General features: G+C 48.3%; 1 protein-coding gene across 1 annotated transcript in view; it reads left to right on the top strand.

The window, feature by feature from the left end:
* LOC138295473 (xanthine dehydrogenase/oxidase-like) overlaps positions 1-15,049 on the top strand; it is a 794,335-nt gene that overhangs the window by 693,818 nt on the left and 85,468 nt on the right. The window contains exon 33 of the mRNA XM_069233806.1: positions 14,633-14,698. Within this exon, the coding sequence (XP_069089907.1) occupies positions 14,633-14,698 (66 nt within the window). The remainder of the gene's footprint in view (positions 1-14,632; positions 14,699-15,049) is intronic.

Below are 15,049 nucleotides of genomic sequence, written 5' to 3'. Positions count from 1 at the left end.
TCCTACAGGAACATATTGTGCATTAGGGATACACAAATCAGTAAATGATTAAAAACTGTATTAGTTCCACTGAAACACATCAGTGGTAGAAATTAACGCTATAGCATGCCTTCTCAAACTCGTTTGACTAAACTACTGTCAAGTTAGCACAGTGTAGTGATGGGGTCACCATGGAGAACGATTAATCAATTGTAAATTATAATCAACTTACTAATGTTCAATAAGAAACTAGTGGGGTCACAACACTGTCAAACTTGAGTTACTGAAGGACATTTGGCTCACATCATTAAATAGTTTTAAAAAAGCAATATGAAAAGCTCCTTTTTCTGTAAAACGTGTGGACCGTGAACATTTCTTGGGTTCCATTTCACAGTAGTAAAGGAAGTCCCAAACAGACCTGGCACAAGCGAGTGGCTTAATCAATCAATCAGTCAGTTGTTTTAGAGTGCGCTACTCACCCATAGGGTCTCAAGGGGCTGAGGGGTATGTCCTCAGGGTTCTGTCAAAGAGCCAGGTCTTGAGGTCCTTCCTGAATTGAGGTAGCGATAACGACTATCTGAGGTGGAGAGGTAAGGTGGTCTAACCTTTCGCTGCCAGGTAGGTGAATGATCTTCCTCCAGCCAAGAACTTCTTAATGCGGGGTACGGAGTCGAGCGACTGAGGGAGGAGCGGAGAGGTCTGGAAGGGGAGTGCTAGGTGATGCGGTGGTTAAGATAGCTGGGTCCGATGTTGTGGAGGGCTCTGAAGGCATGTATGAGGAGTTTGAAGTTGATCCTGTTCTCGACGGGGAGCCAGTGAAGGTCTCTCAGGTGTCCTGCGATGTGTTCTTGGCAGGGGATGTTCAGGACGAGTCTGGCGTTCTGGATTTGTTGCAGCTTGCTCAGGTTCTTACTGGTGGTTCCGGTATAGAGGGCATTGCCGTAGTCAAGTCTGCTTGTGATCAAGACATGTGTCAGGGTTTTGCGGCAGTCGCTTGGTATCCATCTGAAAATCTTCCATAGGAGTTGGAGGGTGTGGAAGCAGGTGGATGCGACGGAGTTGATCTGTCTGGTCATGGTGAGCGCTGAGCCGAGGACGCCGCCAAGGTTTCGTCTATGGGGGTGGGGTGCTGCCAAGTGTTGAGGGCCACCAGGAGTCATTCCAGGCTGAGGAGGATGGTCCCAGAATGTGGATCTTGGTCTTGTCGGAGCTCAGCTTAAGGCAGCTCTCCTTCATCCAGGCGGCAACTGCTTCCATCCCATCTTTAATATTCTTCTTGGCTGTTGAAGGGTTTTCGGTCAGGGAGATGATCAGCTGGGTGTCATCAGTGTAGGAGACGATGTTCATACTGTAGCTCCTGAATATTGGGGTGAGTGGGGTCATGTAGATGTTAAACAGCCTGGGGCTCAACGAGGATTGTTGGGGTACTCCACAGCTGATTTCTGTAGGTTCTGAGTCTCACCCATCGTGAGGGGGACCTAGGCGAGCAGGAGTTGTGGGGGTTCGGTGGATCCTGGTTGGGGCATTATTGGTGCGTTCAGAGAGTCTTGGGGTATGAAGCTGTCAGAGATGTCCTTGATTTTCCGATGGAAGAAGGCGGCTGGTCTATTGCAGAGGTCCTGAGATGGAGGAATGTTAGTGATCTCGGCTTGTGGTTTGGCAAATTCTTTGATGACGTTAAAGAGTTCTTTTGTGTTGTGTGTGGTGGTGTTGATGTGGTCCTGCAGGGCTGTTTTCCTGGTGGTTCTGATGAGGCCATGGAGGGATCTTGTGGTGGATTTGAAAGCTGCACGTTCTTCTGGGGATTTGCTGTTCCTCCATTTCTTCTCCAGCCTACTGCAGGTGTGCTTTGATTCCTGGAGTGCTGGGGTGCACCAGCTGGCTATCTTGGTGGTGTGTTTCCCTATGGTTATTCGGAGGGGTGCTAGGCTGTTGGCGCAATCAGTGATCCATTTGTAGAGGTTGCGTGCTGAGGTGTTGGTATCTGTTGTGTCGGGGATGGTGAGTTGCTGAGGGTGTTGACAAGTTGCTCCTCTGTGGTCTGATTCCATTTCCTGTGGGGCGGTGGTGTAAGTGTGTGCTGTAGGTGTGGAGATAGAAAAGTGGATGCATTAGTGGTCAGTCCTGTGTAGCTGGGTTGAGTCGTCGATGGTGACATTGCTGCTGGGGGAGAAAATGGAGTTGAATGTGTGTCCTGCGATGTGCATTGGTGAGGTGACCAGTTGCTGGACCCCAGTTGTGTCCAAGTTCTCGAGTAGCGATGAGGTGTTGTGGTTGCTGAGATCTTCGATGTAGAAGTTGAGGTATCCAAGGAGTATGTAGTTGCTGAAGGTGAGTGCGTGGTGGGCTATGAGGTTGACGATGGAGTCCCTGAAAGCTGGGTGTGGTCCGGGAGTTCTGTAGATGAGGGTGCCGCGGGTGCGTGCACTTAGAAGTGGAGATGCTCCATGAGGGGGGAGAATTCCTGTGTGTTGATCGTTAATCGGAGGGTGGCCTTTTGGGTGATGGCTATACCGCCTCATGGTCTGGAGGGTTGTTCTTGCAGAGCAGCTTGTAGTTGCTGGGGATGTCGATGGAGATGGCTTGGTTGGATGTTGTGTTTGTCCATGTCTCGGTGAAGAAGGCAATGTCCGGGCGGGTGGCGTCTATCAGGTCCTAAAACTCCATGGTGTGCTTGTGCAGGGAGCAGATGTTGAGGAGGATGCACTTGAGGTGGTCTGGAGGAGTTTTTGGCGGTTTTGGGGCTGGGAGGTCTGGCGTGCGGAGAAGATGAGGTGGTAGTGGCAGCAGGAAAAAGGCCTGTGGGTGTCCTTGCGGGAAGCATGGTGGCAGGTGATCCGACATCCAGGGTTCAGTGTTTGGAGGGTTCCGGTGTCCTATCTGTGGATGGTGCGAGAGCCAGGGACTGTGGCGCTGGGCGCGGTCCAGGCGCAGACTGGCTTGCCTTTGGCACACCATTGGCGCTGCCACGCAGCAGCCACCCTTAGAAGGGAAGGGAGGTGGGAGGGATTAGTCAGCTGGTATGTGGGAGGGCGGGAAAGCGCTATGAGGGCAGGGCCGTGGGTGCAGCAGGGAGTGGGGAAGCGCGGAAAGCGCTCACACAGAGAAGGCAGAAAAAACAGATACAAAGAGAAAAAAGGGAAAACGAGGAAAATAGAAAAGACAGACAAACCAGACAGACACAGATGGCCACTAGGCCTCCAGGGATGAGGTGGAGGCGGGCCTCGAACACAGAGCCATTAGGCTCTGTCAGCAGCAGGGGCCACGCAGGAGGGAGTGAAGGACGCTGGCCAAAAGGTCAGTGAAGTCGCCTCCCCAGCTGCTTTGAGGTTCTTTTAACTAAAGAACTTAAGGTTCTTTTTACTTACCTGCTGGTACAACCACATGGTTGGGGGCTGCTGGTCACCATCTGGCTCCTTTATTGTGGCAGACACAGGCCACCTGCATTTTGTACCTTCGCTCCACCTTCGCTGAAATGGTGCCCTGCATTAACTGCAGCTCGGGAAGCAGTTCCCTTCGAGACTGCACTGTTTGTCCTCAGACGTCCCGATGGCAACCTGGGCTGAATTGATTTCTTACCTTCCCGCCCGTAACCTCTGCCCCTCCATTTTCCCAACTTGTCACAGGGTGTGGATCGACTCCACCCTGTGACAAGTTGGGAAAGGGTGGGGTGACAATGCTCTCCACTTCCTGATTGATGTGAAACCCCAGCACTACAGGGCGTCAGTCTGAAACACCCGGGGCTAACTTTATTTCCATGTGATGGGACTGGTCCACCAGGCTATGTCTTAGCCGAGCTGATGACCTCACAAGCCTCACAATTTTGAGATCATCAGCATTGCAAATGTAGACTTTATGTAGACTTGTAGGTGTTAGCAATATATCATCATTAAGGTGCCGGTACAACAAGAAGAAGCAGGACTGGGGTGAGTAGTAGTGTGTGGAACAGCCCCAAGCCAGCAAGATAGATCCAGTGTGGTTGTAAATGTTTTTTTTTTTTAAAGAAGTGCTGTCTGTAGCGTTGACTCATTGCTTTTATTATGAACTTCCCATGAGGTGAAAGTAAAGGGGACGGAGTCTCACACAAAAGACCACATACAGCCACTCCTTATGACGTAGTCTATGCTTAAAAATATTCTCTAGTGGGGTCCTATCTTGATTGGCTCTTCCTTTGAACTTTCTAGAGCCCGCCCAGTATAGGAGTTGCGTAAGCCTAAATACATCCACCCATTTCAAATCATATTCCTCTTGGATCTTTCCCTGGGGCCTTAATTCAGAACCCAAATATATAGCTTGCATAGAGTGCTGCGGTTGTTGTTATTCCGGCTCTTATGTGTATGTGTTACATGTGTCATCTGGATTTGTAGTGGGCGGCCAATCACCTGTGAGGGTATCCAGGTGCTGAGTAGGACAGGCCTGAGGGTGGAGGAGGATATCATGCTTGTTTCATCTGGAAGAGCCATGTCTTGAGGTTCCTTCAGAAGTCCATAAGGGAGGGGGAGGTTCTTAGGTGTTGCAGGAGATTGTTCCAGGTCTTGGCTGTGAGGTATGAGGAGGAGCGTCCTCCGCTTCTGGTCTTCTTGATGCGAGGGAGGTGTGCTCTTGCCTCGGGTGCAGATAGAAAGGGTCTGATGGGTTGGTAGAAGTTGACCCAGTGGTTGAGGTAAGCAGGACCGGGGTTGTGGAGAGCTTTGTAGGTGTGGGTGAGTAGCTTGAATTTACATCTTTCCTGGACTGGTAGCCAGTGGAGATTGTTGAGGTGTGGAGAGATGTGGTTATTTCACTAGATGTTCAGGATGAGTTTGGCAGCTGTGTTCTGGGTGGTTTGGAGTCGGCATAGAACATGGGCCGGTATTCTGAAGTAGAGGGTGTTTCTGTAGTCCAGTCTACTTGTGATAAGAGCCTGGTTGACTGATCATTTGGTTTTAAGTGGGATGCACTTGAAAATCTTGTGTGGCAATCACAGGATGCATGATGAGACAACGGCGTTGATCCATCTGCTCATGGAGAGGTTGGTGTCTAGGATGATCCTAAGGTTTTGGACATGGTCCGCAGGAGTGGGTGCGGGACCTAGTTCAGAGTGCCCCCCAAGAGGGGTCCCAGGGAAATTAGTTGTTGCTGAAGATAAGGACTTCAGTTTTCTCTATATTGAGCTGGAGGCAGTTGTTTTTTATCCAAGCAGCGACGCTGCTCATGCAATGGCTGAATTTTGCTTTGGGGGTTCTAGTTGAGTCAGAAAGGGGATGAGCTGTGTGTCATCAGCGTAGGATACTATGTTGGTGCAGTGGGCTCTGACTATGTCCGTGGGGGTGTCATGTAGACTTTGAAGAGTGTTGGGCTGAGTGACAATCCTTGAGGGACTCTGCAGTAGAGTTTCTTGGGTTCTGCGATGTAGAAAGTAAGTCTAACTCATTGTGTTCTGTTTGTGAAGAAGGAGGATATCCACGTGAGGGCTGATCTGCAGATACCCCAGTGCTGAAGCTTTCTGGTGAGTGAGTTGCGGGAGACCGTATCGAAAGCTGTAGAGAGGTCTAAGAGGATGAGTGCTGCTGTTTCTCCTCAGTTGTGGATGCTTCTGCCATCATTGGTGGCTGCAATGATGGCTTGTTCTTTGCTGTGGTTGGTGCAAAAGCCAGATTGAGAGCTGTCTAGGAGTTGATCAAGTTCTTTGTTGTCTGCAAGTTGGGTATTGATGACTTTCTCTATGAGTTAAACTGGAAAAGGCAGGAGCGAGGTGGATCTGTATCTACTGAGGGTGTTGGGATCCACTGTTGATTTCTTCAATAGGGTGTTGAATTCTGCATTTTTCCAGCAAGATGGGAAAGTGGCAGAGGTTATGGAGGTGTTGATGATAGCAGTGAGTGCAGGGGAGATGATAATTCTTCCAAGGTTGTATATGAAGTAGGGGCATGAGTTGAAGGGGCGTCCTGCTGGGCATACATATCGGTATGCTGTGGGTCGAATGTGTTGTATATCTTGGCAATCTTCTGTCCAAAGAATTTTGAGAGGTTGTTGCAGAGTGCTTGGGATGGGATTATGTTGTGGTTGGCAGCTGCTGGGTTCGAGAACTCCTTGATGATGGTGAAGAGTTCTTTGGCATTTTTGGGACTGGCTTTGAGTCTGAGAGTTAGAGCCTTTTTCTGTGCATCTCATAGTTGTTGGTGGTAGAGGTTGAGAGTGTCATTGTATGTGGCTCTTGCAGTGGTGGTTTTGTCGAGTCTCCATTTTCTCTCAAGTTGTTTGCAGTAGCACTTGGACTCCCTGAGGTCATTCCTGTACCAGCTGGGTCCTTTGTTGTTTTTGGAGGCCGTGTTTCTAGTGGGAGCGATGTGGTTGGCGCATTGTCAGTGAGCCTTTTATTGAAGAGCTTGGTGTCAACATAGAGATTCTTGGTGTGGTTGGGTAGGTGTTCCTGTAGGGTCTTGGTCCAGTTTTCTTCAGCTATTTTGCTCCAGTGTCTTGATGGTGCTTTGGGTTTTTCTGGTGGGGTGGCTTAGTGGGCGGGTATCTTAAAATGTATGACTTAGTGGTCGGACCATGTGAGCAGGGTCGTGTGGGAGGTGGTGACCCTGTTGTGGGAGGAGAAAATAGGGGTTGAGGGTGTGGCCTGCTGTGTGTGTTGGTTCTTGGACGAGCGGGGTGAGTCCAAGGTTCCTGAGGCTGTTGAGGAGGGATGTTGAGTTTGGGTCTGTGGTGTCTTCCTCGTGGAATTTGCGGTCACTTATGAGGATGTAATTGGTTGATCTGATGGAGAGGGAAGCAATGACGTCTGCAGTGTGGTTGCAGAATTCCACTCAGGGCCAGGGGACGGTAGGCGACGGTTCTCCTCAGTGTGGGTATTGCTCCTGCAGCTATGCCCTCACATATAATATGGTGCACCCTGCCTTAGGGCTGTAAGGCCTGCCAGAAGGGTGTCTTACCCATAGTAAATGCAGTGTATGGTGGACAGGGCACACAGGCAGTGTGCCATGTCAAGTTTGTGGCTTAGGTTTGCACCAGGACACTCAGCCTACAATGACAGTGCTGGGTGTACCTGGATGCATGGCCCTAGAGGGTGGCACAATAAGTGTTGCTGCCCTCAGGGGCATACCTTTAGTACCCCATGCCCGGGGTACCTAAGAACCTTTTACTAGGGACTTATAGTGGTAGCTAAAGGTGTATCCTATTACCTTTACAATATTTTGGGGAAACAACACTGACACTGGGAACTTGGTTAGCAGGATCCCAGTGCACTCCAGTCCACGTTGCATTCAGAAACCAGGCAAAAACTGTGGGGGGTGAGAGGGAGGTACTGCAACAAGGTGCCAGGTGCCAGTTTCCCACAGGTGGTGTCGTCCGTTCATATTTTGAAGTGGAGGTATTCCATAAGCTTTGTGTTTCAGTCTGTGGTAGTCAGTCGTGTTTTTGTAGATGATCGCGAGTCCTCCGCCTGGTTTGTGGGTTCATTCCTGGTGTATGATTTTGTAGGCGGGCGGGATAGCCTCTTTCTGATGGATACTCTATTTAACTGCAGGTCCTTCAAGGACACTCCCACCTCCCCATTCAATGAATAGGGCCCTTTTCCATCCAAAGAATTCCCAAGCCTAGAGATCTGTACACTGGTCAGGACCAATCTGCTGCAGGGCTCTGCTTCTGGGGGTGTGGAAAGCGTTCAAAACAGTGGAGTGACGTCAGCACAGAGCCACCTGATGCCACCTACTGGTATGCATGGATACAGCTGAAAAGTTTCCAGAACCAGCCCAATGCCTGGGGAACATTCAGAAGGTTAGGGGTCTGTGGTTAGTTTGATTGTCCACCAGAAAGAGTGTTACCAAAAGTAACTGTTTTCCTGGCACTCTTCCAACTACCAGTTAACACACAACATTTTTTAAAGAAATTCTAGGCACTCAGGATTCACTGGGTGGGCTCACCCCACATCAGTCATAACTAGAAGCATTTCAAATGAAGAAACTCTTGGAGTTACAGTCTATATAAACATGGATTCTCTAATCTCTGTATAAACTGCAGTCACTAATTTCTTTAGAAACGGCTGTTTGTGATGCACCAAGTCACAGCGTGTAAAGAAAAGACATTCACTGATTATAAAGAAAAGACATCAGAAAATGACTATGATAGGGTTATTACAGTCGAGTTCTGACATTACAATGCCTTCTGCCAGAGCTAGCAGCCAAGGTAAAAGGCAGATCAGGTCAAGGAGCATAATTAATAAAGCTGCTTAAAGCAAAAAATGTAATGTTGCTTTCCTTTCTTCTGCTCTACTTTAATAGCTTGGAATGACATAACCTATGCACTAAGGTTTTAAGTGGTTTGTGGGAAAGTTGGTGGTGTGACCATGTATTATATGGGGTAAAATACCCCCTGTGTACATAAGGATATTGCAAGTCACCTTAAAGTTCATACCTTATAAACAAGCAGTGGCAAAGCCAATAGGTCTTGCCTATAAGTTCTATTGCCTTTTGCCAATGTGTTTTAGCCATGCTGTTCACTAGTGAGACTACTATTCAGCATGGCTCAAAGTTAATGGCATAAAGGAGAATGATGTGTCATCGACTGGTGTGGCATAGTATCATGAAGTAAGTAGAGTGTCCTAGAATGGAGCAGTAAACTTAACTTTGAAGGAACAGGGGTCCCTGTAAAAAAAATGCAACACTACTCCCATAGACAAATGTAGTGGGAAAACATCAACAGGGGAAATCAAGAAAGACTGGTATTCGGGCATTACACAAGTTATCTGGATGACTCAATGTCGCCAATTACAAGAAAAATTTAAAAAGTAACCTATATAGTACAGTGGTTTGGAGGAGGCTGGCCTGGTTTGTAGTGGGTACCTATGGTACTTACACCTTATACCACATCCAGTTATCCCTTACTAGTGAAATGTAGGCAGTGCCTAGACGCCAGGCTCTCTAGGGGTGGCTGTAGCCAAGGCTCATCTAGGAGACATGCAAAGCTCATGCAATACCACTGTAGTCACACAGTACTCACACACATGAAAGAAAATACTCAGTGTTACAAAAATAAAGGTACTTTATTTTAGTGACACAAATGCCAAAAATACCATAGAGACTATGCTCCCTTAGGAGGTAAGTAATACACCAATTATATACACTAGTATGCAGCAATAGCAATAAAAACAGAAAACAGTGCATGAAAATCACAATGGTTAGAAATGGGCCTAGGGGAAACACAAACTATGTACTAAGAAAGTGGAATGCGAATGTTGGTTTCCTACCTAGGCAAGTGTGGTGTGTAGAGGGGCGCCGGGAGTATTAGAAAATACCAAAGGTAAGTAATAGAACCCACCTCAGAGCCCAGGAAAGCAGGAGTAAATCACAGTAACTTTCCCAGAACACAGAAGAACACAAGAAAGAAGACAATGCAAGAACCAGAAGATACTTCAAGACACAAAGGGTGGATTCCTGGACCTAAAGACCTGTGGAAGAATGGGACTAAGTCCAAGAAGCACAGAAGAGTCCAGGGAGGACAGGAGCACCCGCTAACCCGAATCAAGGTGCAAAAGAAGAACCACTGGTGAACAACAACAGTCAGTACTGCACCCAAGAAGATGGATGCGGGTTGGTGCAGATGATATCCCACACCGGATGGATGATTGCAGTCTGGTCTGCATCGCTGGATTCCACCAACAAGCCTTGGCACAGGCAAAGCTCATGGTTAGTGGAAAACGGCACTGCCCGGGACCAGGAGGGACCTGGTGGACTCTACCCATGAGGAGGAGTTAGAGGGGGCTCTCAGCAACTCTGAGAGCCCACAGAATACCAGCCAGCACACACAGGAGTCCCCCAGCACGGGGACAAAGAAGTTGCAAAAGGAGGCCCACGCAGCACAAAAACAAAGGATCCCACGCCGCCAGAGAACCACTCAGGAAGCTGTGCATCTCAGGAAGGAGTGTTGGGGGCCGGAGCTACATTGTGCACAAAGAATTTCATAGAAGGATGCCACACGCCTTGGCAACTGAAAAACACGTGGTGCACGGGGTACTGTCTTGCGTGAGAAGGCAAGCTCTTACCTCCACCAAAGTTGGACAGTAGGACGTTAGGACCATCGGGACCACTTCAGTCTACCACCCGTGATGCAGGATCCATGCAACTCATCAGGAAAGGGGACCCATGCAGATGGTTATCTTTGCAGAGAGGTGCCTGCTGAAGCAGGGGAGTGACTCCTTCACTCCAAGGGAGATTCGTTCATTCTTCTGGTGCAGACTGAAGACAGGCTGTCCTCTGAGGATGCACGACCGTGAAACAGCTGCAGTTGCTGGCAGGAGCTGAAGTTACAATGTTGCAGAAGTCGTCTTTGCTTCGTTGTTGCAGTTTAGTTCCTGGAGGGTCCAGATGCAGTTTCTTCGGTGAGAAGGTGAAGTAAAGGATGCAGAGGATCCCTGCTGGAGTCTTGTAATCTGAATTTGAAGATCCTCCCAAAGGAGAGAGCCTAAATAGCCCTGAAAGGGGGATTGGTCAGCTAAACAGGTAAGCACCTATCAGGGGACGGCTGTGACACCACCTGCTGGCACTGGCCACTCAGATGCTCCTAGAGTTCGCTGCCAACTTGGAATCCAAGATGGCAAAACCCAGGGACCCTCTGGAGGAGCTCTGAGCACCACACCTGGGGTGGTGATGGACAGGGGAGTGGTCACCCCCCTTTCCTTTGTCCAGTTTCGTGCCAGAGCAGGGACTGGGGGTACCTGAACTGGTGTAGACTGGATTATGTAAGGAGGGCACCAAAGGTGCCCTTCAAAGCATTTCCAGTGGCCTGGGGAAGGAAGCTACCCCTTCCAAACCTATTTCCAAAGGGAGAGGGTGTAACACCCCTCCCCCAAAGGAAATCCTTTGTTCTACCTTCCTGGGCTTGAGCTTCTCAAGCAACAGGAGGGCAGAAACCTGTCTGAGAGGTGGCAGCAGCTGAGGCTGCCTGGAAAACCTCAGAAGGCTGGAATGGCTATACTGGGGGTCCTCTAAGGAGCCCCCAGAGTGCATGAAATCATACAACCAATGCTTGCAAAAGCCTTGGGGTATGATTCCAACATGTTTGATACCAAACATACCTTTGTTCGGAGTTACCATTATGTAGCTGGGAATAGGGAGTGACCTAATTCCAGTACACGTGTAAAATGGCATCCCCGCACTCCTGAAGTCTGGGAAAATGGTCCTGGAGGTCGTGGGGGCACCTCTGCTAGTGCAGGGGTGCCCTCACACACAGGTACTCTGCACCCTGCCCTCAGGGCTGGAGGGCCTGCTATAGGGGTGACTTATAAGTGACCTGGTGCAGTGTAACTGGCAGTGAAAGGGTGCATGCACCTTTTCACGCAGGCTGCAATGGCAGTCCTGCAGAAGCCTTTGCATGGGCACCCTATGGCAAAAGAAATGCTGCAGCTCATACGGATCTCCTGGAACCCCAATGCTGTGGGTACCCAAGTACCATATAATAAGGACTTATAAGGTGGCACCAGTATGCCAATCATGGGTGAAATACTGAGTTACCAGTATGCAACAACCATAATTTAAGGGAGAGAGCATAACTGTTGGGGTCCTGATTAGCAGGATCCCAGTAGACACACTCAAACACACTGGCAAACAGGCCAAATGTTGGGGTAACCAAGCTAGAAAGAGGCCACTTTCCTACAAGGTAAGCATCCACAATAATGATTTACAAGCTTTTATACACCCACTTTTACATGAATGACTCAAATAGTGAATCAAGAAGTCATTAGCTCGTAGTACCTATGCTTATGCCAACTTATGTACAATATCACAAATTCAAGTCAAGGTACTTTGGCCGACGATATTTCGATCCCCTAGACAAGTATCAGGATCATCCTAAGCCTTCGTTAAGCTTGAGTTAAAAGGTTTACAGAGTGCTTGTAACCAAAACGGCCAAGATAAATCTGACTCACGTCTCATATGAGTGACAAGGCAATCAATGGAGATCTGAATCTCTAATCAAGCGCCAATGCCATAAAGTAGTAGAGTGGAGTAGTGTCACAGTGTAATAAAGTGTCAGAGTGGAGTGGCAGAGTGTCATAGAGTGGAAAGGCATAAATATGAGTGAACTGGAGTAGAGTGAAGTAAAGTAACGTGAACTTGCATAGAGAAAGTTGGGTAGAGTGCTGTTGAGCATAGTACATTGTTGTATAGTGGAGTGGCATAGAGGGTTGTGCAGTGGCGTTGAGTAGAGTATCGTAGATTCAAGTGGCATAGAGTGGTGTGGAGTGGCAAAGAGTGGAGTAAAGTGGAATGGAGTGGCGTATAGAGAGTTGTGTAGGGAGTTACAGAGTGGAGAAAGTGTTAGAATTTAATGGAATAGAGTGTCAGAGTCTAGTATCATGGAGTGTAATGTCAGAGTGAAGTGTCATAGAGTGGAGTTGGGTGGTCTAGAGTACAGTGGTGCAAAGTAGATTGGTGTAGAGTGTGGTGGTATAGAGTGCGTTGGTTTTGAGTAAAGTGGTGTAGAGTGCATTGACGAAGACTGCACTGGTTTAGCGTACAGTGCAGTAGCGTAGAGTGGTGAAGAGTAGAGGGGAGCAGAGTGGAGTGGCACAGCATAGATTGCAGTGGTTCAGAGTGATGTGTCATAGAGTGATGCAGTGCATGGTAGAGTGGAGTGGTGCAAGGTAGAGTAGACTGGTGCAGAGTGCAGTAATGCAGAGTAGAGTGGCATAGAGTGTAGTGGCATATAGTACATTGGTGCAGAGTGCAGTAGAGTGGCATATAGTTGAGCGGTGCAGAGTAGAGTGCCGTGGTGCAGAGTAGAGAGGAGTATAGTTCAGTGGCAGAGTGCAGTGTTGCAGAGCAGAGTGTCATAAAGGGCAGTGGTGTAGAGTAGAGTGGCATATAATGCATTGGTGTAGAGTGCAGTGATGTAGAGTAATGCAGAGTAGAGAAGAGTGGCTTAGAGTACAGTGGTGCAGAGTAGAATAGAGTTGCATAGAGTGCCGTGGCATAGAGTAGATTGCTGCAGAGTACAGTATAGTGGTGAAGAGTCGATTGTTGCAGAGTGGAGCATAGTGATGTAGAGTGCAGTAGCATAGAGCAGTGCAGAGCAGATTGGAGTGGCGCAGGGTACATTGGAGTGGTGCAGCGTAGATTAGACTGGCATAGCAAAGAGTGGAATTGCGTAGATTGCAGTGGCATAGAGGAGATGATTTCAAAGTAGAGTGAAGTGCCTACAGTGGAGTGGTGTAGAGTAGAGTAGATTAGAGTGATGTGGTGCAGAAAAGAGTGCATTGGGACAGAGTACAGTGGCATTGAATGCAGTGGTGTGGAGTTCAGTGGCAGAGTGTAATGTTGCAGATTGAAGGGTCGCAGAGTACAGTGGTGTATTGTAGAGTGGCATAGAGTGCAGTCGCCTAGAGTGCTGTGGCGCAGAGTACAGTGGCATTGAAAGCAGTGGAATAGAGTGCTGTGGTGCAGAGTAGATTGGCATAGAGTGCAGTGGCATAGAGTGCATTGGTTTTGAGTAAAGTGGTAAAGAGTGCACTGGCAGAGTGCAGGGGTGCAGTGTACAATGGTTAGAGTAGAATAGCATAGATTGCAGTGGCGTAGTGTAGAGTGCTGCAGAGTAGAGTGATGTAGAGTGGAGTGGTACAGCATAGATTGCTGTGGCGTAGAGTAGCACAGAGTGGAGAAAAGTGGTATAGGGTGCAGTGGCATAGGGTAGATTGTTTCAGAGTAGAGTGAAGAAAAGATAAAGAAAAGATAATATACTTCAATATGCTTAAGTATGTAACGATAACAAAAACATAAATAATAACGCTAGGCATAACGGCCCAAAATCAAATATGGCTTCTCCCTGTTAGCCATGCTATAATCAAGCCCTTCATTACCTAGATAAAAAATCATTAAGCATAAATCCTAGAATAATATACCCTTCTAAAACCTAAATTGTTGTGGGAAAGGGTAAAATCTGGGCCCAATTTCGACTTCACTGTTTCACCAACTGGTGTGATCTTAAGCAAATACAAATACTGTGTTTCACAGTCTCCTTTCTAGCCTGCAGGCACCAGGCTGAGTGGGACTCTGTTTCCTTAGATCTTCCTCATTGTTCTGCAGCTCCTCTTAAAGGCGTCCTGCAGTGCTCCTCTTCAAGGCGGCAGCAGGTGATGCAGACAGTAATCATCCAAAACTCTTCTCCTCCTCGTGCCCTTTGTTCTTATGAGCACCCTTAATGCCCACAGCTGTGAACAGGACAAACAAAACGGCAGAGGGCCTCCTGACTCACCTTCATTCTGTTACCATCATATTGGAGGATGGTCCCTACATGGCTATTATAAGTAGCGCTTTTGTGCGCTAATGGTCCTCTGAATAATAGATGTAAAAGGGGAAATTATTTTGTCCCCTTGTCCCCCCCACCTTCGTCCCCCGTGTCCCCCACCCTCCAAAATCTGGGGGGGATACGTCCCCCGCGTCCCCCACACTTCCTACACCCATGCCGCTCACCCATCTGACTTGAGATATTCCTTAGATTAGATGGTGCGCATGTTTTTATGTGCCCACCAGGCTACGACTGCTAGTCAGCAGATTACATTGGATCTCCAGAGGCAAGCTGTCTCTTTTCTTGGCCAGGTGTTATGATGGAGCATTCTTATTTGTGCATCATATGCTTTGTCAGGACTAATGTTGTCTCAACCTTTTTCTTTCAGAACCTTCGCACGGACATAGTCATGGATGTTGGTACCAGTCTGAATCCAGCAATAGATATAGGACAGGTAAGCAAACATGAGACCTAATTGGATGCAAGTCTCTGCTATCAAATTCATCAGTTCCATATATGAGTAGCTCATCTAGTGAAGGTTTCTGTTAGAAATGGGGTTTCTGGTTGGATAGGGCATGCACCTAAGCCAGGCAGAACCCACCCACTCTAGTCAGGGCAAGGGAGTTACACATCCATGATAACCCCTGCTCACCCCCTTGGTAGCTTGGCACGAGCAGTCAGGCCTACCCCAGAGGCAATGTGTAAAGCGTTTGCACAACACACACAACACACGTCACGCACTATCCCCACCACAAAGGAAACACAACACCAAGTTATATGAAAATATACTGTATTGTACACAGTG

The sequence above is a fragment of the Pleurodeles waltl genome, chromosome 5 (genome assembly GCF_031143425.1).
Source record: "Pleurodeles waltl isolate 20211129_DDA chromosome 5, aPleWal1.hap1.20221129, whole genome shotgun sequence".
Classification (NCBI taxonomy): domain Eukaryota; kingdom Metazoa; phylum Chordata; class Amphibia; order Caudata; family Salamandridae; genus Pleurodeles; species Pleurodeles waltl.
Note: the sequence above shows the minus strand (reverse complement) of the source record. Positions and strands in the feature narration are given on the sequence as shown.